Genomic DNA, 23,877 nt, shown 5'->3' with positions numbered 1-23,877 from the left:
TATTGAATTCCAATTAGTAATTAACATAATCTTAATTTGATATTCTAACAAGGAATTAATGACTGCTTTTATTTCGTTTCGATAACGAAATGATACGAATTGACGGTATTTTTAGATTTCACGAGTCCCTATGGCAATTACAAAATAGGCCAGACTATAAAGTCACGAGAGAGGTTCTTATGGTCGCTTTGCAAAATTTGCAATACATTCTGGTAAAAGCCTCCGATAATGCGGAATTTACAAGAACGACGTATGTAAACTTTATCATCGAAGTTACTTCTTGTTTTTCCTATTTTCTTCTTTTTTCTTCCCTTATGTAAATTATTTAACATTTATTTAAAATCGAGAAAATTCTTAGAATATCGAAAAATTGTCTTTATTCGACGATATTTAATACAAGATCTCTCTTCTTAAACCTGTGTTAACGTAATTCCCTTTAACTTGCAAAATTAAGTATTTGTGAAATTCTTTCACTGTATTTTTGCTTTATAAAATGTCAAATTATTGTATTATTATATTAAATTTTAGCTTGCACGAAGCTTCTATAGACGCTGCAGTTTTAACGCCTATGCATATACCGCAACTTGCAACCGGTGTCGAGATTTGCAAATGCCCCCCGAAATATAACAGCACGTCCTGTCAAGATCCGAGTATCGGACACTATCGATGGTACAACAACACAACCGTCACATCGACCATTGTTATCAACCTTATTGGAGAAGCAATACCTTGCCAGTGTAACGGAAGATCTGATATTTGCGATATAGAAACAGGGCATTGCTTGGTAAGATAGTCGACTTGAATTCTACCAACTGCACTTTAAGAAGGAATCATTCAGCTGTGTCTCTTGTGTGCAAAAATTGTCATGTTTTATACCAGGATGAATGCTAGACTTCTTTCTATAACTTATAGACAAAGTTTATATTTTATGAACTAAAATAATTAAATGGAATTTTCAATAGACATGTTATTTAGAATAGTAAAAAAATATTAAAGAATACAATAAAGTCATTGTTTCAGATTTAGACGAATGTAACTAACAAAATATAAATAAAATCTCAATATATACATATTATATGCTAAGTCTCTGAAATAAAACCGAACATTTTTGCTACAGAATTGCCGAGAGAATACCGCAGGACCAAGATGCGATATTTGCTCAGACAGTTTCTACGGCCATCCAGACTTTGGCTGTAAACCGTGTCCTTGCCCACAAGCAGATAAAAGATTCTCAAATACTTGCATGGTTCTTGCCAATACGGAAGCAATTTGTGTTTGCAAACCTGGTACGTACCTTCAACGCATCGCAGAAGAATTCCTCTATACAAATTTTAATTGCAAATATATAATAACATTTATCAGAAACTAACTCAATCGTTGAACCAAAGAAGCGTTATTTTTGTTGATGTGAATCATGCGAGAGAGAAGAGCCCTTTCTAAATTGAAATAAATTCAATTGTATCTCTATTTTTGACGTTAGAAATATTTGCTTAATTTTGCATATCCAGAGAGGATATACTTTCGGAGGAAAATGTATTTTATATTCTTTATATGCGCAGGTTACACCGGTAGAAAATGCGAACGGTGTTCTTCCGGATATTATGGATTCCCGCACCTTCCTGGTGGCAAATGTATACCGTGCAATTGCAACCCCGCTGGAAGTTTGAACGATGAATGTGATACGGAAACAGGACAATGTAGGTGCAGAGCTGGTTCTACGGGTCGTGATTGCTCTGAATGTACTGCGTATCGTCACGTCTATATAAATAACGTTTGCACGTGTAAGTGAAAAATGCGAAAACCTTGTTCGTTTAAATTTATCGAAATTTTTCTTTCTTTTTTTTTTTTCTTTTCTATGATGTTCGAGTAGACATTTTTTTAATTTTAAAATTAATTAAATTTTTGTTAAATCGTTGATATTATTTTGCATTAGCGTGCAACGATAATTGTACCGGTATACTGCTCGACACTGTGGCTGCACTTTCGCAAGAATTAGCAGAAAGCACCACTCATATAGCCAATGGTTATATTCCTCCTCCATGGGAAGATTTGTCTTACATTGACTCCAACATAACAACGTTTCTAGATGAAATAAATCTTCGAAATAGACTGAGGCAAAGAATGAGAGATGTACCCTGGCATGAGTATAGAAATCTTATGAAATACCTTGAAATGTTGCTCAGAACTGTATGTATTCAATTCTAATTTCATACTTATTCAAATTATACTGATTAAATATTTATTCTTAGAGCCTTGAATATTATTTATTCGTAAAGGAAATAGCTCGTAATCGATGGTAAATTTTTTTATATGAATATTAATAATATTTTAATATTTTAGGCGAACGAACGCGCTCTGCGCGCAGATACTGTAAAATCAAAGACCAGTGATTTAGAAAATAACATATTTAGCGCAAAGATCGAAGCGGAAAATCTGCGAAAATATATAGAAGGTACTTGCCTTAAATAAAATATTCTTATACACAAATTTTTCATTTTATATAAATCTATATATACCTATAATAAGATTTTTCATTTTTCTAGATACAATTACGTTGTTGAATCAATATACAAATGAGAACAAAAGAGTAGAAATAAAAAAAGCATTGAACACAGCAAAAATGATTTTGAACGGTATAAAAGAACTAAATCTAGCAAAGAAGACAATGGAAATAGAACGTTTTCTCGAGTTAGTACTTTTAACAACTTTTTCACATAGATACCGCATTGATTACTCCAGCTTAATTCCATTCACAACAAATATTCTATTATTATAATAAAATCCAACTTTATTACGTCAAAATCATTGGTTCAATATTTATATAATAATTTTTGAAAATTTTTGAAAATTACAGGGACGTCGCAGAATACACTGATTGGTTAAATTCCTTGTACGATGCAACAGGGCCATTAGCAACCGCTCAAAACAATGCTGAAGAATATTCTATCAAACTAACTGACATGCGGAACATCATAGAAAACACGATGGAAACGCTGTTCACATACGATGGTTTATACAACAATATTAATCAAACATATCAGGAAGCCAAAAATTACTGTAGCGAGATCGACATGTTACGGAGCACAATTAATGCGTCTCTTACCGAGGGGGAAAAGCTGATTGATGAAACGCGTAGTTTTATCGTCAATTTTCAAAATAATGTTCAAGTATGTACAAGTACAATAAATTAGCTTACAGACGATTTGGTAGAAATGTAAATTTAATTAATTATTTTAATATTGGTTACAATTACAAGTAACGATATCATCGGTATCTCGAGAAACATCTGAAAAGAAGACATATTAAATTACAGGACCTTCCGGAACTGCGAAACAAATTAACATACTGGTTTGATAAATTGAGTATGAAAGAAGAACTACTGTATAGATTAAATTACGAATATAACGACACATACGTGATACCCGCGATTGCACATGTGAAGAATTTATCGAACTACGTTGATCAGTATGTCAGGTAAGAGAAAATTATTTAGTTTTGTTCTTATACTTTTATATTCATATTATTTTATCGTCGCGTTAATTAATATTTAGATAGTCAAGCAAATATCGTTATATATCAAGTCAAAGAAAAACAAAATGAAAATATAGTATATTAATTTTAATTAGTATTTGTGAATGTTAATTGCTATTACTAAAATGTATCTGTATTTGTAAAAGTATTTATGAAGATATTTAAACAATTTAAAGCTATAGTAGGTAAACACAATTTATATCGAGAGGGAAAGATAAAATAATAATTCGTTGTTTTATATTTTTAAAACATCTCGACGTACTTGATTATTAAAATACTTGAATATTTAAAACAATACTGAACAATTTTTTCGCACTGGTCCTGTATATATATTTGACAAATACGTAACACAGTGTAAATGTGTATAACGCGGTAGAAATACGTGTTGTAAAAATAATATATAAATCTCTGCACGAGAACTTGGAAATACTCGGGACTTAAATTAAAAGCAAAACAAAACGAAATCGTATGAAATATGAAGACAGTTCCAGTTGCGAATTAATAATCGTTATTTAGTAGTACGCTTTTACTTTATGTAATTGACGATCGATAACTTGATAAAGTGCAACTTGGCGTTTCTGCCGAGCAGTCTGTTTTCCGAGACAAAAAACATCGCAGCTAGCCCGCTGAAGGCCAGTCAAGCATACAAGAATATCGTCGATAACATAAGAACTGCAAATATAACAGCAACGGCAGCTAAAGATATTTCTGAAGACACGTACAATAAGGTAAGGGGACGCTTTGTAGTCATAGTGATTTAAAAAATAGTCTACTTCACAATTATAACGTATTATCAGATATTTCCCGATGGCCCAAAATCACAATCGCTGTTGGATAGCGCTAAAGAAATATTGCTGGCATCGTCCAAGCAGCAAAATAGTGCAAACAGACATGGAAAGTTAGTACAAAACGCGAGTGATGGATTGGAATTGCAAAAGGAGGCTGTGAACATTTTGAAAAATACTCTCAATAGTACTGGAATTAGGGATAATCAAGTCAATATAAAATTGCAAACATTGCAAGATGACAGTAAGAAATGTAAGTTCATTTTCTAGCAGTGATCCATTTCTTTTCCTTTTTTAATATTTATACATAGCTATGACTTCAATAACCGCAATAAAGATGTGAGGTTTTTTACTGATCGTTGTGATCATAAAGTATTTGTATTTTGATATACTATATCTATACTTTTTAGAACAAGTTATTTACTTTTGAGCTGTGATTGAAAGTTCTTAATTAAAGACCCTTATAGTAATTAATTTTATCTTGAATTAAATCTTGATTTTTTGGAATTGGCAATAAGATATGTGTTTATTAAAAGTTTCTATTGAAACATCCGTATGTTGCTTTCAGTGCGTGAAAATGTTGAAAATATATTAAACGACAACGAGAAGGTGTTAGAAAGTATTAAAACCTCGCAAAAACTTATTGGAGATTACAAAGAAGGGATTGCTAATATATTAAAACCAAAATTGTACGATTTAAAAAGAGAAGGCGATTCCGAAATCAGTTTAGCCAGCGAGAAATGTAAGATTTATTATATTTTTCTTCATGCTACGTATAGTATACGTTTCTATATTTAGCTTATCATACAATCATCTAAAAAAATTGTTTCAGTGACAGAAGCACTGAGTAACATGAAAAAAGCAGATGCAAAATTAATAAGTTTATCAAATGCGGCGGTAAAAAGGAAAAATGAATTTGATAAATGGAACGATACGTTGACTACAAAATTACAGAATCTCAAAGACAAAATCGCAGAAGCTAGAAACACCGCTGACGGAGTAATCATGATACTATAATTTTTTGAATATATTATCTTTTTATACTTTTGCCAAATAAATTTTTAAATGAAATGTTTTTCTTTAGATTCGCGTTTCTTTAAAATCAGCAGAAGGAAAAGAATGCAGCCGATCCTACAGACCACCCACATTACAGCCATCATCAATGAATTCGATTATCATGACCTTTGCACTTCCAAAAGGGAAAAAGGAAGGCCCCCTATTTTATTTGCCAAGCAGCATAAATGTAAGCATATTGCTCGAGTTAAATACGAAATTAAATACATTATGAAATACGAAACGTGAAATACCTTTGCTATGTTTCTCTTGTTCATACAGGATGATTTCCTTGCCCTGGAGATCATTGACAGGAGAGTGAGATTTATGTGGAATGTTGGAGGAGGAACAGGTATTCTTACACACCCTGAAGTGATACAAAGTGGCGATCTTCTAGATGATAGATTCTGGTATCGTATTGAAGCTGAAAGGTATGTTATTTGAAGTATTATATGTATCATCCGACGTTAGCTTTTAATAAGTTTTTCTTATAAGAAATTACATTATATCGGAAAAATCATGTAATTAATTTTATGTAATTTCTTTATAACAGCATTTGAATAAAATTCAATTCCACAAGATAATAGAAGTGCGAATAATTGAAAAATAAAGTACGATATCTGTTATAAAATTATTTTCGAAATTATATTATATACACTTCAATAGAATTTCAAAACCGAATGAGGAAATTAGAATAGCGCATTTCACTAGAGGAAAATAACATTTATATTGAACTATTAACACTTTGTTCCTTTTTTCATCTACCTTACTTAAATAATATAATAAATAAAGTCTTTGTCTGCCGATATCTATAATACTTTTGTCTATGTATTAACTGTTTACTAAAATTTATCATCCATTATCTATATCACGTGCAAGAAATTGAATGAATTTTTATGAGAAATTGAAATGATTTTCAGGGTTCGTCACTTGGGCAAATTATATGTACGAAAACAAGCGTCGACAACCAAAGAACATCCACCCATAAAGAATTCGACGGACTCTGAATACGGCCGCTTTGATATTACCAGTTCAGATCGTGTTTGGATAGGAAAAATTCCCATAACAGAACGTAGAAGAACCGAGCTCATTGCGTCTAATGGTCTTCCAGCATGTGTACACCAAGTTATTCTAGATGGAAAGCCTATAGGTCTTTGGAATTTCATTACAACTGCGCCAGATATGGCCTGTGAAGCATGTGTGGAAGGGTAATTATTAAAAAGTTCGAAATTTCATTTAGTTTTTAGATATACGAAGATGACTATTTACCTTAATGTTATAGAGTGGAAGATGTCAAGGATGATATAGCATACAGTTTCAATGGAGAAGGATATGCGGTCAGAAATAGGGTTTCTTCAGGACCATATAATAAATATTCGTTTGGAGTATCGATTAGTTTCCGAACTTACGACGAGAATGCGTTGCTATTTTTGGCAATTAATCCAGACAACGTACGTGATATTCACATATCATTTATTTTGAATAAATGTAAATTCTATCGTGTCTCTTTCATTATATCGTTATTATTACCAAATTCAATTATTATACTTTTGATAATTGTCCTGTTTCTCTTAAAAATCAATTTCATTTTTATCCACAACAGAACCAACACATCATGATATTCCTGCGAGAAGGAAAAGTGATTCTGCACATTGGTTACGGTGGTAATGTTAGCATGGAGATGTCCTCAAACTTTAAGTATAACAACGGGAACTGGACAAAAGTGGATGCATTTAGATATTATCAATTACGTAAAACGGTTGAAAAATGTAGCTTGAGTGTAGGAGGAGAAAACGATAAAAGGATAGGCGCACCTACACCTCAACCCAAAAAAGAGGACATCCCTGATTTCATTCAGGCTAAATATTATATCGGTGGTGTTCCACCAAGTTTTCGCGCGGAAAAACTAATCCTGCCGTCTCAAGTTTCCTTCTTTGGCTGTATGTCTAATATCATCGTTGAAGAGGGCTATGATCCAATGGCAGAACAGTATCATGGTGTCGAGCCTACCTGTGCAAATAAGGTAAATAACTTAATTATGAAAAATGGATACCTTCTATCTAGATGTTAAAAATAAGTAAATTCCTACTGGTTGAGATCTCCTTAATTATAAAATAGAATATTGTGGGATATTTTGTTCAGCTATTCTATGAAAAAAATATGCATACATTTTATTTGTAGTAAATTTTCTGTATTGTAAAAAACTAGGAACCACTTAAATAGTCAAGGAATTAAGAAACAATTCCTATAAAAGGAAAATTTATTACTCACTTTTAAAACATTTATCGTTCCCTTTAATGTTGGACAAAGAATTTTAATTTAAGTAAAACAGTTCGTACATAAATAAAAAATAAATTTTTATTTTTGCAGCCATTAAGGATCGTAGGATTTTACGGAGATGGGTATTTACAACATGTATCATACACACTGCGTAAAATAAACTCCACAATGAGTTTCTCTTTTAGAACAATGCAGGAAAACGCTGTACTCCTTCTTTCTACATTCGAAGGACAAGAAGAACGTATGCCTCCTATACGACACATGAACGACGACTCAATTGTAAGTAAAATAATATCGTTATTCTTCTATACGAAAAACTTTTTGCATCGAAATTAAATGAAATAAACGTAATGCAAGGCATTTAATTTAATTCTTCAATATTATATATTTAATATCATATCTGATACAATATCATATACAATATTTGTACGATAAAATATGATCATATTGTGTTTTGGGGAGGTAATATAATGAACGAAATTCGTCAAAATTCTCCAAGTAAATATTGAGATCACGATCCATGTTTCTAACTTACAATGTCATTTATTCTTTTAGAAAAAAAGTTACTATTCCATATGCATAATCAATGGGCAAGTGCAAGTGCGTTTAAATGCTGGAAGAGGGGAGCTCACTTTACAATCGAATGACACTTTTAATGACGGGAGATATCACTCAGTAACAGTAATTAAAAGACGAAAAGATATCGAATTGCGAATAGACGACGCTTATCAGAGCGCAGGTAAATTACCCACCAGTGCGGCTATTAAAGCTCCCGAAGAAAGTGGAGGACTATTCTTCGGAGGTTTACCAGTGCTTATTAACAATACCAACATGATTTCCACCACCACGCCTTTGTATGGAACGATTAAAGACGCGATATTTAATGACGAGTAAGTTAAATACAACAAATTTTACAATATTCCGTATTTTCAAAAATGCAAAGGGTATTAAAAAATAATAACTCAAAAATTTGCATCCATGTGATTGCAATATTTAATAAACTAAATAAGAAATATTCATTAAATTATTTCTTTTTATAGCATTGTTCGTTTTGATGAAGCCATTAGTTTTGAACATGCATTAATTGGTCGTTCCGGACCAAGCATGGGAAAAGACCCTCCTACGTATACACCATCAGCATCGCTGTCAAGGGGAATGTCTACCCAACCGGAAGGGTGTCAAAAAGTGCCGTATTATTCTTTGGAAGCTGGTGCCCTCAAATTTGGAGACAAACCAAACAGTCACACGCAACTTTATCTAAATTTTAAAAAATTTTGGGAGAAGAAGTATGCAATAGAATTTGATTTCAGGACATACTATCCAAATGGACTGCTGTTTATTACTCCAGTATGTGGAAATTATTTATAGCTTTTACAAACAGCATATATTTAAGAATCGGGCCCTTGCCTGGCCTTGATTGACCAAGCTTGTCGATTGCCTTGCCATACCTAATATCCATATAAGCCCTTACACTATAGAATATTACTAATTAATATATCTCTTTTAATTCATAGGGCCTTAGACCAAAACACTATCTCATGGTCGTGATACGAGATGGACAGCTTTTACTCTTGGTGAAAAGCAAGCAGAAGAAAGAAATACTGTTTAAAACACCGTTTAATGACGGTAATTGGCATCATGTAGTGATCAGTCATGACGAGCGGAAGTTGACATTGCTCGTGGATTCTCAAACACCACGCACGATTAAAGTGCCAAGAAAAATTGGACTAGCTTCTATGATGTATATTGGAGGCCTGCCTGAAAGTGGAACACCCATACCTGAACAAGTCGTAGTTAAACTTGAAACTCTCAAAGGTTGTATCAGAGGGTTGAGGATCAATGGCAACGTATATGATATGGTTGGTTCTACGAGTAGGGCCTATCAAGTGGGACAGTGTTTCCCAAATGTTGAAAGTGGGGCTTATTTCCAGGATGAAGCATATGCCATATACAGTAAGATATCAAAGTTATCGGTTTATAAAAATGAATATCACACAAAAATAAAATTAGATCATAGTGATGAGTGAAATGTTTCTCTTTTACAGAGCGGAACTTTGAATTAGGTGCTGTACTCGAACTTCAGTTGGAATTTAGAACATCAGAATTGTCGGGTGTTTTGCTTTCTATAACGGCACCCGGCAATTCGCCTTCATTATCATTAGAGCTGAATAATGGTAAAGTGATTATGTCGGGTGATCTAGGAGATAACAATCCGTTATATGTAGAGCAACGTTTCAATAGTCCATACACGATCTGTGACAATCGGTGGCACAGAATACAAGCAGTTTATAACGACGAAGAATTGGCACTGAAAGTCGATGAGTTGGATCAGAAGTATGGCCTTCCAGCTAACGTCAATTATCATATAATGGATGCCACAGTTTCTCGCCCTCTATACATTGGTGGTTTGCCAGGTTAGACATACTTATCAACCTCCTTCTATTTAATTATATTCCATTAAAAAATATAATAAAAACAATTTACTATTATATTTATAAATGTGAATGAATAACATATAATTTTGCTCCAGCCTCTGCTCCAAAAGGAACATTAATAACAAGGGATCATTTCAACGGATGTATAAGAAATGTAATGATAGGGGGAGAAAGACGAGATTGGACAGACATGGATGAATTGCACAATATTCACTTGAGCTCCTGCCCAGTACAATGATAATCAGTACAATGTGTGAACTCCTCTGAGTCATTTAATTTTGTTCCAAAGACTGTTCAAAGGACGCACAATGCTCGAAAGGTTTCTATGAACTGTGTTCAATACAATTTCACACTGGGATCAAGTGCCATATCATGATGGAAATTCTTTAATCATTAAGACATAAGGTTAAACGAAGCCAAGAGATGCTAGCATGCAAACGCATGAAGTTTACATTGATGTTTCTCAAACTTGTTTTTATTATTTTAAAGTTCTACGATAACAAATTTTTATACAATATTAATGAAACTTCCTTATTCTTTTATATGTATCTCTTTCTGATATATTTATATAAAAAGTATGTTCAGAAAAAATGATATATAATGAATATAATGTGAAAAGAATAAGCTAATATTTATAATTTGTACATAACAGATTTTACATTTACCTAATTCAACTAAAATTTTCTTAAATAAATTTTTACCATATATAAAAAAAAATGAACTTTCTCAACATATACCAAAAAAATTTAACTTAATTTACATGCATTATATGTATACTATTTGATAAATCAATGTTGAATCACTAATTAATTATTATTTAAGCATTTATTTTGGAAATTATTAACAAAAAAGGAATTATACATTTATTTAATTTACTATTCTACTAAAATAAATCGATTAACATTATTTTAAAAATTTAGAAGTTATCTATTCAATGAATATTGTATTTAAAAAATAGTTTAAAAAATTGTGACATATATACTTACAAAATAATAATACGAGGTAGAAGCAATTCGTTACACTTATATTGCCATTCCACAATAAGTATTTTAATAATAATATTCATATCACTCCCCTTTTAAAGATGCAATTAACAAATGAATATCTTCCCGCACTTTTATACAAATCTATATATTAACGAATACAACGTACATCAAAACTTAAATTGAAAATAAAAAGTTATAAAATATTAACTTGACGAAAAGATCATAGTTCATAATATAAATTGGAATTAACTTAATTATAAACATGAAAGATTTTAGTTTATAATTTAATGTTAGTATATTGGAAGATCAATGTACGACGTAGTAAAAATTCAAACGATTATCCGCCATTGAAACGTTTTCTAGAACTTATTTCACGATATGTATTTCACGATAATTTTGCAAAACATAGTTTGAGAAACAATTTTTAAAGCATTAACAAATTATGGCACAAATTCGCGTCGAATTGTATCATAGACCTGATATGCAAAATAAATGTCATAACATACGTGTAAGTAGCAAGATCACTGCCATATAGTTTAATTGTAATTCATCTGTAAGTCAGAAAACAATTGTACATCAGTATTTAAAGCTATTTATTATCGTTAATGTAAGAGCAAATAGCGATTTCGATCGAGAGCGCAGCGTGGAACATGAGATGACACTCGATCGAAATCGTATATTTTTTAAAAAGGAAAGGATAAGAACGAACGAAATGGGATTATTTTGTACTGTTATAGCGGTAGTAAGGTATCGAATTGTAATATTTAAGATGATTAGAAACGGAAGAAAAGTCATGTTTAACACCCTGTAATAAAGTGCCCTTAATGAATTAAATATATATATATAGGGAGAAATGTTCTTCACAAGAATATTTTAATATTTATGTCTAGTATTTTTCTTATTCGTTGAAATGTAATATATTATACATATGCAGAAAAATTAACAATGACGCCTTCGCTATTGTGTATAAAATATATAACAATGAGAAAGTATGGTTATTTAATTCACCCTCTTCTGTACTCCAAAGGTTATATATACATTTACATTACACAACCAATTAAGACAAAGAAGACACATTTAGTTCCATTAGATATATATTCACAGATGAAGACTCAAGAATAAAAGTCTATTGGAAAGTGGGTTATTAAATTTTATTGATGACATTCGCTGCAAGATGCTAACAGTAAAATATGACCCAAATTTTGACTTGACGTACTCAATAAATATACATATATCATTGAGTAGTAGATTCATTTATGCGTATATAAAAACATAATATTTACAGACATGGATAAATCGACAAAGTTTTCAGTTTTCACTTCTTTCATTTATGACAATAAAAATGAAGGATTATTACATAAAAGTAATCGTTTATTAATAGTAAGCGCGATTATTTATATCCCATTTTTTCCTATCTCTGTTTTTCGTTTCATTGTTTATCACGCCGATTGCCAACAGCTCACTAATAATATTTCTCTGCTTCGAAAAATATAAATATCAAGCACAAGCAATCATCCTCCCTTCCTACAGTTACACATCCTTTTTTCGAACTTTCTCTTACTGTTTGTAGCTTTTCTTACTATTTTCAATCCCTTCTCCACAAGCCGGTGTTCCTCCGTTGATTCTTAAGATTAGTGACTATTATATCGTTATTCATAAATCTTCATTCACTGTTCGTTCACATTGTTATCGTAGCTTTTAACGCGACTTATGTCTTCAAATCTTATAATTCATCTTACGGCGTTTACTTATTTTCGCGTTCAATATTGTCAAGTCGGACTGTTTTCGGAGACTGAGGCTCACAAAAATTTCTCTATTCATCATTTTTTACGGCGATACACGCAATAGATTTACAATACAAGAGAATAGAATATAACGAACTCCTTTGGATATCTACGATCGACGGATTCTTTTCTTATTTGACGTAAAATTTGTTTTGCAAGTCCCTTCATTACACAAATCATCTACCTTGAACGTGAGCTTGAATAAAATAATCTCGGGACGATTGAACCAAATATTGCATCATTGCGAATTAAAAATATATTTTTCGCGATTATAATTGTGAAGAACATGAAATTCGATATGTTGCATAATTACTTAAGAATAATCAATACGGTCGTGTTCTGCTATGCCATTGCAGAATATAGGGGGGTCTATTGTTCCAGTGAACCAATCCAAATATTGTTTTTTCTTTTCTTCTTCTTCTTTCTTATGACATTATCGCTTTAAATTCCATGCACAGACCCATAAAATTAAAAAATACATTCTACAAATATTGGACAAGTAAAAAATTGATAAACGCTATAATATACACGCTAAACATAATTTAAATAAAGAATTCGAGAACAAAATTCTACAACAGATAGACCCTCCATATTTCTGTACAAAAATTGTATTTTACCTCTATCTAGTTTCTATTCATTCGTCCTACCGGCGTATTACGAAAAACGGATTGCATACACGTTAAAAAAATTGAATTGTCAAGATGGAAGATCAGTGCCAGTCCCACACGAACGGCGGACAGTTATAATTTATGGCACAATAAATAAATAGTTCTTTCGTTATTACGTTATTATGCTAATTATCCTTCATGTACAATACAAGAACCGCATGTTTCGTTTCGCTTGAAATTGGACTGACACGTTCCATTAGGAAATGAGAAACATACTAAAAAGAAAGAAAAATAAAAAAAGGAAAGAAAGAGAACGATTACCATCCGAAAAAATAAGATCCATATACTGTTTACAAAATTCACGAGAGTAATTACCCAACTTATAAACGGGTTAAACATTAGTCTGTTTGATTAAAATTTCCAACAATATACTAAGACAATTTATAAATAAATCATTAACACTCTCTTTCCAGGGACTCTTTTCTCAATTTCAAGGAACGCAGACTATGGACACTGAATTAGAATTATTTAGGCCTAGGACACATTCAAATAAATTAATTAAAGTAAAGATAACTTTAAATACAAACAAAATTTTTGTTGTTTTAGTTAAATTATTGTTGTTCTATATTCCAAGCCATCTTCTGCTTTCCTCTTACAATGATCGAAACTATCATAAGATTTTAAACTGTTCGATACATCGTAAAGAATAAGTATGTATTGCGCGCAGGAAAGAAAAATAGCAATTCAATCAAAGATTTCACCAGTTCGTGGCCGTTTTCAATATCCAGACACTTCCTATCAGTTACCAAAATTATTACTGTTCACTCAAGAAACGAACTTTTGGTACTGTTTGGTACGGTCTCATTCTCTCTCCCTTCTCAAATCCTTGCAAGTTTCTAATCTTACACCGATACACACTTCACAAAACTCGCTTCAAGATATTCAAATCAACGAGGCATTATATAAATTATATTCGATGGTACCTATACTGTAAAGGAAAAACATCCTCGCACAACATCAATTACATTCAGATCGATCTTAAGGCTGATTTGGTATTTTCTTTCACTAATCAGAATCAACTTATATATTTACAAATCCACATTATTATTATTTTTTACCTTTTTCGTTTGTCCGTGAGCTGGTATTTTTCAACACTTTTCAGCAAACGAATTACATTATCTACGTACGCTGCTGCAACCATTAACGGCTGCGAAAATCTCATGGTCAACGAGGAATCATTAATTCACCTTTGACGATGATATACATTAAACAAAAAAATGTTTTAAGACAGTTACAATGAATCGTACGCAACAATGTTGGTTTAAAATCATTTGGAAAAAATATCGAAGAGACTTCTACAAATGAAATTTTCATTCAAAACAATCATTTTATTCTGATTAATATTATTTTAGTTTTGTTAAATAGAAATTAATCAAATACAAAAATCACATTGAGAAATTCGAATCTTTTTCTAGACTCTGTCAAAAATATATTCAAATTAATGATCCTCTATTTACGTTTAGTAATTTATAAAAGTTAATGGTACTACGATAATAATAATAATTATAATAATAATAATAATTAAGAGCAGTTTTAATTTACGCGTAAGAGAAATATGTGCGAATTACTTTATGTAATATAAAGACGAAATGTTCGTTCGACACTTATGAAAGCCTTGCCTCTCTTTTAGCAAAAAAGAAGAAACAATTTTATAAGAAAAATTAATTAATACCTTTTATCAATCAGTCACAACTTTCATTTACAACACAATAGCTTACATGATTACAAGGCGATTATACGTCAGAAGTTAGTCCGCAAAGATATTAGATACTGACAACAAACCATTCCTATTAATTAGATATTGATAAACTTATGACACAGTGATTGATGCCAACGTTAACTTAAAAACAAAACAAAACAAGAAGTAAAACAAAAGAAAAATATAAAAAGAAAAGATACAACAAATTACAAAAAACGAAACATACGTGGTAACATTGCGCCGTTCAATATGGTGTGCGATCGTAAAAAACGCTAGAAATGATTGCACACCCGTCTCTGTGAGTCAGCATCAATCATTTGTCTTTATAAAATTGACTAAAAACGCAACGTTTGCATTAATTTAATATGGGCCTGTATTAAAATAGTAACTATGAACAACAGAGGGCATAGTAGCATTAAATGTGACACATGTGTAAAACTATATGACGAGAGGCATGTCTTTCTTGTTCGGCAAATTCACCTTTTTACCTTGCCAAAGGCTGTTGTGTATCGTAAAGGCATCTATGGTCACAGTTAGATGCTTTGTGTGTACTTGAGAAAAGCATTTTGCTCCTGAATTGTATCTAAAAACAAAGAATTATATTATAAATTTATTATATACATTATTGTGCTCACAAGAGTTACATAGTATATATATTCAATTCACGTGATTATGCAAATGGTACATACGAGAAAAAGGTTTTCATATTTTTCAATGTCCTTGCTTAATAACATGGTATTACAATGTAGAATGAGATCATAGAATTACATCTACAATAAGAATCTAAAAATAAAAGTCTATGATAACAAACTTACTTGAAAAATTTGTCGAACATTTTATCCATAACTTGCTTCGGTCCAGTACCATATAACTTTGAAACTTCTTCTCTATCTGGGCAGTATGAGTAGAGAGCCCGGAATTGGCAGCCAGCATCTCGAAATAAGATAAGAAAATGCTTGCTTTCTGATCTTGCAATTTCGTCCAAAACTCTTCTCTTTGCTTCCTTATTTACCGTTCCCGGAAATACACAATACTCCACAGCGTTTAGCATAATGCCACGATTTGACTTGGTGGTTGGTTGTTTATACAATCTCGGACCTATTGACAAAGAGGAACCAATCTCATAAAGTTTACGCAATATAAATTTCATCAGTGAGTAATTGCTTGCTTAACAAGTTAATTTAACAAGATTTTCCACGTGGAGAATTTAAGGGTATTCCATATCTCCTAAAAAAAGAACATTTCTTCATAAAAATGGCAACAAATTTCAACTTATAAATTATGAATTCTTACATTTGTACCTGAGTAGTAAATAAATGAAATTTTGTAACTAAATTTCTTAAAATCCTTACCATTATAGTCCATCATCGAACTTGGTGTACTACTGATATCGCTGCTACCATCATCGAACACGCGTCTCTTGGTCATCAAACCGGGAGGTAAAGAACCAGGTCCTGATGGCGACGGAAGATGCCTCATGCTACCCATGCCCGGACTCGGTGCTCTCCTAGGAGGTGTAGCTCTGCCCAGTCCGCTGTCCGTATCTGTGTATCGACACATCATACCGTCTTGATCACTACTCGAACCTGCGAACGCAAGCTCGGTATATGAAGATAGAAATAAAAAAAAAAGACTCGAACGTATGTGTCCGTCCACGAGATAAAGGACTAGAGATACGGCCTTTCAACAGTCAGTCCAATGTATAATACGTTTATACCCATCCAAGCAAGAGGAATTTGAACGGAATCAATTTTATTAATTACTAAACAGTTACTAAACAGTTAGTCCCTGATACGGATTGTGAGATATTAGTCACTTGTTAGACTTACGAAGGACCTTCAAGAGTATCCATCTTCATAGCTTGCGTCCAATATAAAAACTTTGAAAAATATATATCATACAAATATTAAAAATTTGTTTTCTTTTTAATTCTATGTATCGTCTAAGTTGTTCAAATAAAACAGTAAAACTTTTCATGATTCTAAGATAATCTAAGGAACTATTTATTTGAGGAATTTCGAAAACCATAACGATCCCGACAATTTGACTCAGATACTATTTTATCTAACACTTTGTAAAACGCGACGAAAAAACAGTGGACAATTTCATTTGTGGTAAAACATATGATTGCTAGTAGTAATTTTGCGATTTTAGCGGACAAACGAAGCATAACAAATTCATCTATAGACAGTATAATCCGTTAAATGCAGTAGTAAATGTATTAACTCATGCAGCACTTATGAGCTCTATTGAGAAATATAATGCTCTTCGCTAAGATGAATTTACTATGCTATATTACCATAATACCTGGAAATAAAAATAGAGAGGAATGACAGAACAAATACATATTCAACATAAGTGATGGATAAGATGATACAGGACCTAAATGTGAGTCAGAGTGAAAGGTTATTATATGGAAACTGGAACCACCAACAATAATCTGAAAAACACTGAAAACATTGGTACCCATAACCAGTGCTGTACAACAATAAGCCCAACAAGCATCAACTTAAATTTAACTGCAGCAAATGAGTTATCCTGTGAATGAGAATCAAAATTTTATCTGCTCATAGAGGAACATTTTAAGAAGTAAAGACAATTTAAAAAAAAAAAGAGGCTGGGAAGCGCTTATGTATCATTTATCTCTCAAGCAATAGAATATAAACATAGCAGATAGAATTTCGAACACATCTAAACAATGTGCTGTTGGTGTATGCGTGTAAGTATATCACTGCCACCTGTGCTCCGATCTGCCACCATGCGACTACGTGTATGCTATGTAGCCTACAAAAAATTGGAACGGTGTACGGGACACGTAAAATATACTTTTGCACGATAGAAGGGGGATTAAACGTATTCCAAGTCACTGGTGCTTCTTACCACACAAATTCATCAAGGAATTAGACTTTCTCCCCTTAAAGTTTTGGTAACTCGGGTATTTAGGCCTGCCTCTAACCTGTTGCTGAGGCTCCTGCACATCTGCAATAATGCAATGTTTACCTTGTTACATTCCAAACGCTATGTACGATCAAAGATTAATAGTAGGGGATGCTTCAATCGTACGTCATTGCATCAGGGGCAGAGTCTAACTACGAGCCATGTCCACTAGGAACATCAAAAACTCAAGGTAGCCAGTGCAGGTTGGTGCAGAACAATGTTGCGTTCCAACTGAAAGATGTCTACTATAAGGCGCTACTTAAAAATAAAGTCATACCCTTAAGTAACCTTACTTAGGTAATTTGAAGAATAATCAAATGCTAATGAAATATTCAACATTGTAAGATTCATACGTAGCTGCCCATACCAGTGATACATCCTGCAACGAGTCTACTTTCATCAAGCCAAACGTTTAAAGGAACATGATTTAAGGCATTCTTTCTATAAACAATATTCAACCCACCTCTAGATGTTTTGTAGGAACCACGTCGACCAAGTTGATTCATACTTCGACAAGGGGAGGAACCTCTACCGTCGTCGGGTGAATCTACGGAAGATACTAAAATAGGGTACCTCTATTACAATCAGTTAGTTCCTCTCCAAGACGATACTAAATACTATATATGTTCTTAAGAATATGTTTTGCTACGACATTACATTAATAAACAGATATTTTAAATAAATTTGAAGCATGCAAAATTGTACGAAAAGAAAAGTGCCATAATATATATATATATATATCATTCACACGTTAAAAATGAATAATTTTGAAAAAAAATATTGAACACAATATATCGTCAAGTATTTTCCATTCTTGCTTATATATATTTGATACAATAATATTGCATTTTTTCTGTTATATATGAAGTATATATGTTACAACTAATTAATTTGGGAATATTTCCATAAATTTTGCCGTCAAATATTAGAAGCAGCAAGTATAAACAAAACACTCCAATCAGCATGTTAATAATCATAGGACGACATTTAATATTCCAATAATTTGTTACTTGTTTAGTTCTTCTTATGCAAAGCTAACAAATATATATATATGTGATGTTTTAGATATATACGCGAGTCAGAGAGTGTGTGTTGTGCATACCCCTGAGACTGCCGCCCCGATAAAGAGGGCCGGAACGTCGTTCATCGAAATGGGCAGCAGTGAGACTGTCCTGCGAGCCTCGGTAGTAATCTCGCCTCATCGTCGGAGAAGTCAGCGACGCTACAGTAAGTGTGTTAGTGCAAAACAATCAGCTCGAAATTTCTTTACTATTCTAGTTTATTCAAATGAGTATCTAGGTAATGTATGAGATCAGTTCGCTGTGTAATGTTTCCGTCTGGAACGATCGACGGATAAACTAGTATAGCCGAAAAAATTTAGAGCTTATGGAATTGTGACTGGGTGAGCTCCCATAAAACAAAAGAAAACAAGAAAATCAGTATGAAAAACACGACGTTACCAAAGAAAAAAAAATTAGATCTTTCGGACTTGAATTTTCGCCATGCAAAAAATAAATGCAATTACATTACAACACTAAAAAACTGTTACTATTAGATTATAATAAAGGAGTATACTTGTTACGATAGCAGTGGTAACTGTTATCTTGGAGGTGACTTAATACATGTGCAGTAATATATGTTAAAATATGTTGGTCATTACATTATATAAATAACAATCATTTTAACTATATGTATCCTATTTAACTTCCTCTCCAAGAAACACTGATCATTGCAGTGAATAATTGTTTCACTACCAAATGTTAGATTCGTTATTATACCTGTACTTAGATTAGAAGAGGAACCCTTCTTTCCACGGCTCGGCGTAAGAGCTCCAGAATCCAACTCCGTACCAGCATCCACATGAATCGTTTTGGGTCGAGGTCGAGTTGTTGCAGTCTTGTTACGCAATTTCGTTGGTTTTATTGTATTAAGAAGTTCTTTATCGATAACCTTGCCCTAAGCAATAGTAACAATTTCTAGCAATTAATTCAATTAAAACACTATTGATGACAGAAAACTTAGAAAGAGCACTCACTTCTCTTTCTGCCTCTTCTATTGCTTTCTTTACTTTATGTTGTTCTAAAATAGCTGCCCTTCGTTGCCTTTCCTCTTCCTTTTTACGAGCTCTTTCTTCTGCTTTCAATTTTTCTTGTTCTCGACGAGCTTGCGCTTCTACCTCTTTTCTCTCTTTCATCTCTTCTTGTTGCTGCCTTCTTTGTAATGATAAGAGCATTATACGTTCTTTTTTCCGTTCCATTTCATCAAGAGAATTCTACAACAATATTCCAATAACGTGTATGTAAGGTAAAAGAAGAAAAAAAGATTGTACAGCGACAAAATTCATGCGAAGTTTATCGCATAACTTACTGGATCAGGATTTGCTAATTGATTTCCAATTATTAAACCAACTCCAGATTGTCGACTCTCTGCACTCATCTCGTGCCGTTCTCGTTGCTTTTCTCTTTCCCCTTCTCTTTGTATTTCTCTATCTCTAATTTCTTGCCGTTGGAAGTCTCTCTCGTCTATCTGACGCTGCTTTTCTCGATCAGAATCTCGTTGAATTTCCAGCTGTTTCTGCCTATCCATAACAATCGCAGAAGGAGAGTCAGGACGCATCGTAAAATCTTCACTGTCAACATATGAAGATACGCCTCTTTCCTAAAGAAACAAAAATTACATATTTATCATATACATAACACGTCCTGTATACGAATTCTAAAATTTTAAAATTATCATTACATATTTACCTTTTTAGGGGATGTCCTTTTCACTCTAAGGGTTGGTTTTGGTTTCTTCGGTGCGTCATTATCAAAGCAGATATAAAATCCTTTTTCACCAGCATCCGTTGGATCTAAAGGTGTTACCTCTGGTGTACCTGATGGAGATGGTGTGGCTTCTCTTAATGATGGATGGGGTTGAAATGAATTACGTGATATTGAGGGTCTAGTTGGTGATGGAATTCTATATGTGCGGCTGCCGGACGTGATGTTTAAACCTCTTATACCTTGTGTAAGCTCATCATCATTTCCTTTAAAACACATGAATGAGTGAACAAAAAGAGGATGAAAACAAAAACATAAACGTAATGAAATTTTTGAAGATATTACACGTGATATGTTTTTAGGTGAATGGAAAAAAAAAACACTTACCAATAAATGATATATTCTGAGGCTTCATGTCATCAACAGGTGGAGCTGGAACAGGTGCATGCATTGCAGTAATTTGTCTTTTTTCGGTAGGGCTTTCACACTTAATCGGTATATGATGTACAGTTGGCCTTTTTGGTTCAGGACTTTCACTCATTAACTGACTTATTCGATGAACCTACATAACAAAATTGAGGATAGAAAATTTGGTAGCGACAATATTAATATAATATATAAACTATCAAACTGTCACAAATAAACGAACCTTATAATGATAACTATACGAATTAGTAAAACTGGATGAATGAAAAAACTGCATTTTTGGTTGTATAAATCTTTTAAAAAGGCAGGTAATTTAAAAAAGGGAGAGGTGCGCTCGAACGTCGAAACTTCAATCCGAGGAGCGTCTGCTATACTAGGTGTGAAGAGAGTATCTATAAATGTGCATTACATCACTAACTGGTTCCATGACAGTTTCTTACATATACACATACATGTATGAAGCAATTCATTTACTATCTAATTGACCAAAAAAGTAGCGAATAATATACAATCTTAACAATAAAACAAAACTTCTCTGTTAGTTTAAATTACTATTATGAAAATATATATAGTTATTTATTTTTTTTTTTGCATACTTAAAATATGGATTTTATTTAAAATACATTAATTAAAACAAAGCTTGATAAATTGGACTTCAAGAATTTAAGATATATTTTAATATTGCTTCCATAAACAAAAAAAAATTTAAATAATACTTACATAAAAATAGAAATAAAAATTTTTCCTTGTGAATTATTCAAAAAAGTAAAAATCAAATCATTATACTCACAGCATTGCGATGTTGTGGACTAGCAGAAGATGGTGGTGTTTGATTAAAGATAGATGTAGATGATGGATATGTAGGACCAGGATGACTCATTTGATTATTACAAAGACTATGATCTCCACCATTGAGGTACCTCGGTTCTTGAGGAGTATCATGTAGAACAAATCCTTTCTGTTGAGGTGGATGCGTTCCCCAATTTCGTGTATCTTGATATAAGCGCATATCTTGTTGATAAGCTACACAAAGTTTTGAAAGATTTATGTTAAAAATTATGAAAACATCAATAGATTAAATCTTAGGCTGTTATAATGTACATACGTGTTGGTTGAGTACTATATCGTGGATCCATTGACTGTTGATAGCCCACAGCAGCCATTTCATTTGCTAAGCTTTGAGTTGGAGGTGGTTGACCCCACATTCGTCTTTGCAATTGGGGTTGATCATGTAGATAGAACTGAGATTGCTGAGTATCTTGTAATTTGGATGTTAATGGATTTATAGGCGCCATTCCAAAATTCTAAACAGGAAAGGAAAAAAGATATAAATGTTTTAGATGTTATTAAAAAATAGCTAAATTAAGGAACTGGAAAATAGTACATACTTGCATATGTTGTTGACTAAGACTTTGCAACTGCTGAAACTGTTGCTGTATTTGCTGTTGATGCTGTGTCATTAAATGCTGCTGCTGTATTTGATTTTGCTGATTTGCTAAACGTTGTATATCAGCTTGTATTTCACTAAGACTGTTATTCATTCTGCGAAAAGGTGTACATATTCTTTTTCAACAGATTTGATAAAACGAAATCTTTGTATATTATATAATGAAAATGTATACTAACTGTGATATAGATTGATGATATTGCTCAAGATCCATGTTCTCAATATCTGGAGTGCGTCTTGTTTCAATAAATGGGGCGTTACCGTCATGCTCTAACCATTTATGTTCAACATCCCGAACATCCTCACTAATTTCCTATGATCATTGGTACAAATATTGAATGATTATTTGGAATATGTAAAGAATGTATTCTCTCATAATATTAATATACTGCACACCTACAGGTACATTAGTTATTTTGTATTTTATCCATTTCTCAATATCTAATAATTAATGACAATCTTGCAACATAATATATGTATATCTTTTGACATATGCACAAATATTTCAATTAAAAATAAATAATATACTTGTAGATGTATAAGTAAACTGGAGTTTAATGTGTGTGAACAATATAATATTATTGGTGATCATTTAAATTGAAGATCCGTAATATTGATGACCTAAAGCTTAGAGTCAGTTTATAAGTCATATTTTTCTATAATAATTTTAAGAGCTGAAATTGCCTTTCAATGCGACTTTCCCTTGAAGTAGTAGATAAGATTACAATAAACACAGACCAATGTCTACAATTAACTACTGTAAAAATGTACACATATAACAATAGATCAGTCCAGTTCAAAGTATTCATACATACATCACATATGTATTCCAATGTAAGATTGGTTTTGTTAATGTTTTTGTGCTAAAGTATGTTTAGAACACAAGTGTAAAACCACCACCACAAACAATAAGTTCAAATCAAATTTCAAACACGTCTCTATAGATTTTTATCCAGGGAGTGTTTAGTACTGTACCATGCGTTCCGAGAGCGATATTGTACAAAATTGCATTGAAACGTGGGAACAGAGTAGCAAACTTGATCAAAGACCACAGAATGCATTGAGACTGTTTCGTTTTCCTCTA

The 23,877-nt window shown here is 32.4% G+C and overlaps 2 protein-coding genes across 35 annotated transcripts in view; one reads left to right on the top strand and one right to left on the bottom strand.

The window, feature by feature from the left end:
• LOC126869857 (laminin subunit alpha-1) overlaps nucleotides 1-12,060 on the top strand; it is a 199,866-nt gene extending 187,806 nt beyond the window's left edge. For all 4 annotated transcript variants that reach the window (XM_050626915.1, XM_050626916.1, XM_050626917.1 and 1 more), the window contains 24 exons: nucleotides 116-250; nucleotides 529-784; nucleotides 1,118-1,286; nucleotides 1,560-1,781; nucleotides 1,934-2,187; nucleotides 2,341-2,452; nucleotides 2,544-2,688; nucleotides 2,855-3,167; nucleotides 3,314-3,474; nucleotides 4,121-4,259; nucleotides 4,329-4,569; nucleotides 4,885-5,058; nucleotides 5,149-5,315; nucleotides 5,401-5,559; nucleotides 5,652-5,800; nucleotides 6,290-6,577; nucleotides 6,652-6,820; nucleotides 6,973-7,392; nucleotides 7,740-7,928; nucleotides 8,205-8,539; nucleotides 8,690-8,996; nucleotides 9,164-9,602; nucleotides 9,695-10,063; nucleotides 10,180-12,060. In XM_050626915.1, the coding sequence (XP_050482872.1) occupies nucleotides 116-250; nucleotides 529-784; nucleotides 1,118-1,286; nucleotides 1,560-1,781; nucleotides 1,934-2,187; nucleotides 2,341-2,452; nucleotides 2,544-2,688; nucleotides 2,855-3,167; nucleotides 3,314-3,474; nucleotides 4,121-4,259; nucleotides 4,329-4,569; nucleotides 4,885-5,058; nucleotides 5,149-5,315; nucleotides 5,401-5,559; nucleotides 5,652-5,800; nucleotides 6,290-6,577; nucleotides 6,652-6,820; nucleotides 6,973-7,392; nucleotides 7,740-7,928; nucleotides 8,205-8,539; nucleotides 8,690-8,996; nucleotides 9,164-9,602; nucleotides 9,695-10,063; nucleotides 10,180-10,322 (5,455 nt within the window). In that variant the 3' untranslated portion in view covers nucleotides 10,323-12,060. The remainder of the gene's footprint in view (nucleotides 1-115; nucleotides 251-528; nucleotides 785-1,117; nucleotides 1,287-1,559; nucleotides 1,782-1,933; nucleotides 2,188-2,340; nucleotides 2,453-2,543; nucleotides 2,689-2,854; nucleotides 3,168-3,313; nucleotides 3,475-4,120; nucleotides 4,260-4,328; nucleotides 4,570-4,884; nucleotides 5,059-5,148; nucleotides 5,316-5,400; nucleotides 5,560-5,651; nucleotides 5,801-6,289; nucleotides 6,578-6,651; nucleotides 6,821-6,972; nucleotides 7,393-7,739; nucleotides 7,929-8,204; nucleotides 8,540-8,689; nucleotides 8,997-9,163; nucleotides 9,603-9,694; nucleotides 10,064-10,179) is intronic.
• A 139-nt stretch (nucleotides 12,061-12,199) lies between these two features.
• The window catches only part of LOC126869859 (patronin), an 86,875-nt gene continuing 75,197 nt past the window's right edge, over nucleotides 12,200-23,877 (bottom strand). For 7 of the 31 annotated variants that reach the window (XM_050626923.1, XM_050626925.1, XM_050626944.1 and 4 more), the window contains 15 exons: nucleotides 22,973-23,106; nucleotides 22,735-22,909; nucleotides 22,452-22,650; nucleotides 22,137-22,369; nucleotides 21,308-21,482; nucleotides 20,906-21,186; nucleotides 20,526-20,816; nucleotides 20,194-20,430; nucleotides 19,937-20,114; nucleotides 19,261-19,380; nucleotides 18,622-18,717; nucleotides 18,102-18,200; nucleotides 16,574-16,807; nucleotides 16,037-16,319; nucleotides 12,200-15,804 (listed from right to left, as the gene is read on the bottom strand). In XM_050626923.1, the coding sequence (XP_050482880.1) occupies nucleotides 15,660-15,804; nucleotides 16,037-16,319; nucleotides 16,574-16,807; nucleotides 18,102-18,200; nucleotides 18,622-18,717; nucleotides 19,261-19,380; nucleotides 19,937-20,114; nucleotides 20,194-20,430; nucleotides 20,526-20,816; nucleotides 20,906-21,186; nucleotides 21,308-21,482; nucleotides 22,137-22,369; nucleotides 22,452-22,650; nucleotides 22,735-22,909; nucleotides 22,973-23,106 (2,880 nt within the window). In that variant the 3' untranslated portion in view covers nucleotides 12,200-15,659. The other 24 variants (XM_050626927.1, XM_050626929.1, XM_050626931.1 and 21 more) reach the window with 22 other exon arrangements.

The sequence above is a fragment of the Bombus huntii genome, chromosome 9 (assembly GCF_024542735.1).
Source record: "Bombus huntii isolate Logan2020A chromosome 9, iyBomHunt1.1, whole genome shotgun sequence".
Lineage (NCBI taxonomy): Eukaryota > Metazoa > Arthropoda > Insecta > Hymenoptera > Apidae > Bombus > Bombus huntii.
This window is presented reverse-complemented; position numbering and strand designations above follow the sequence as displayed.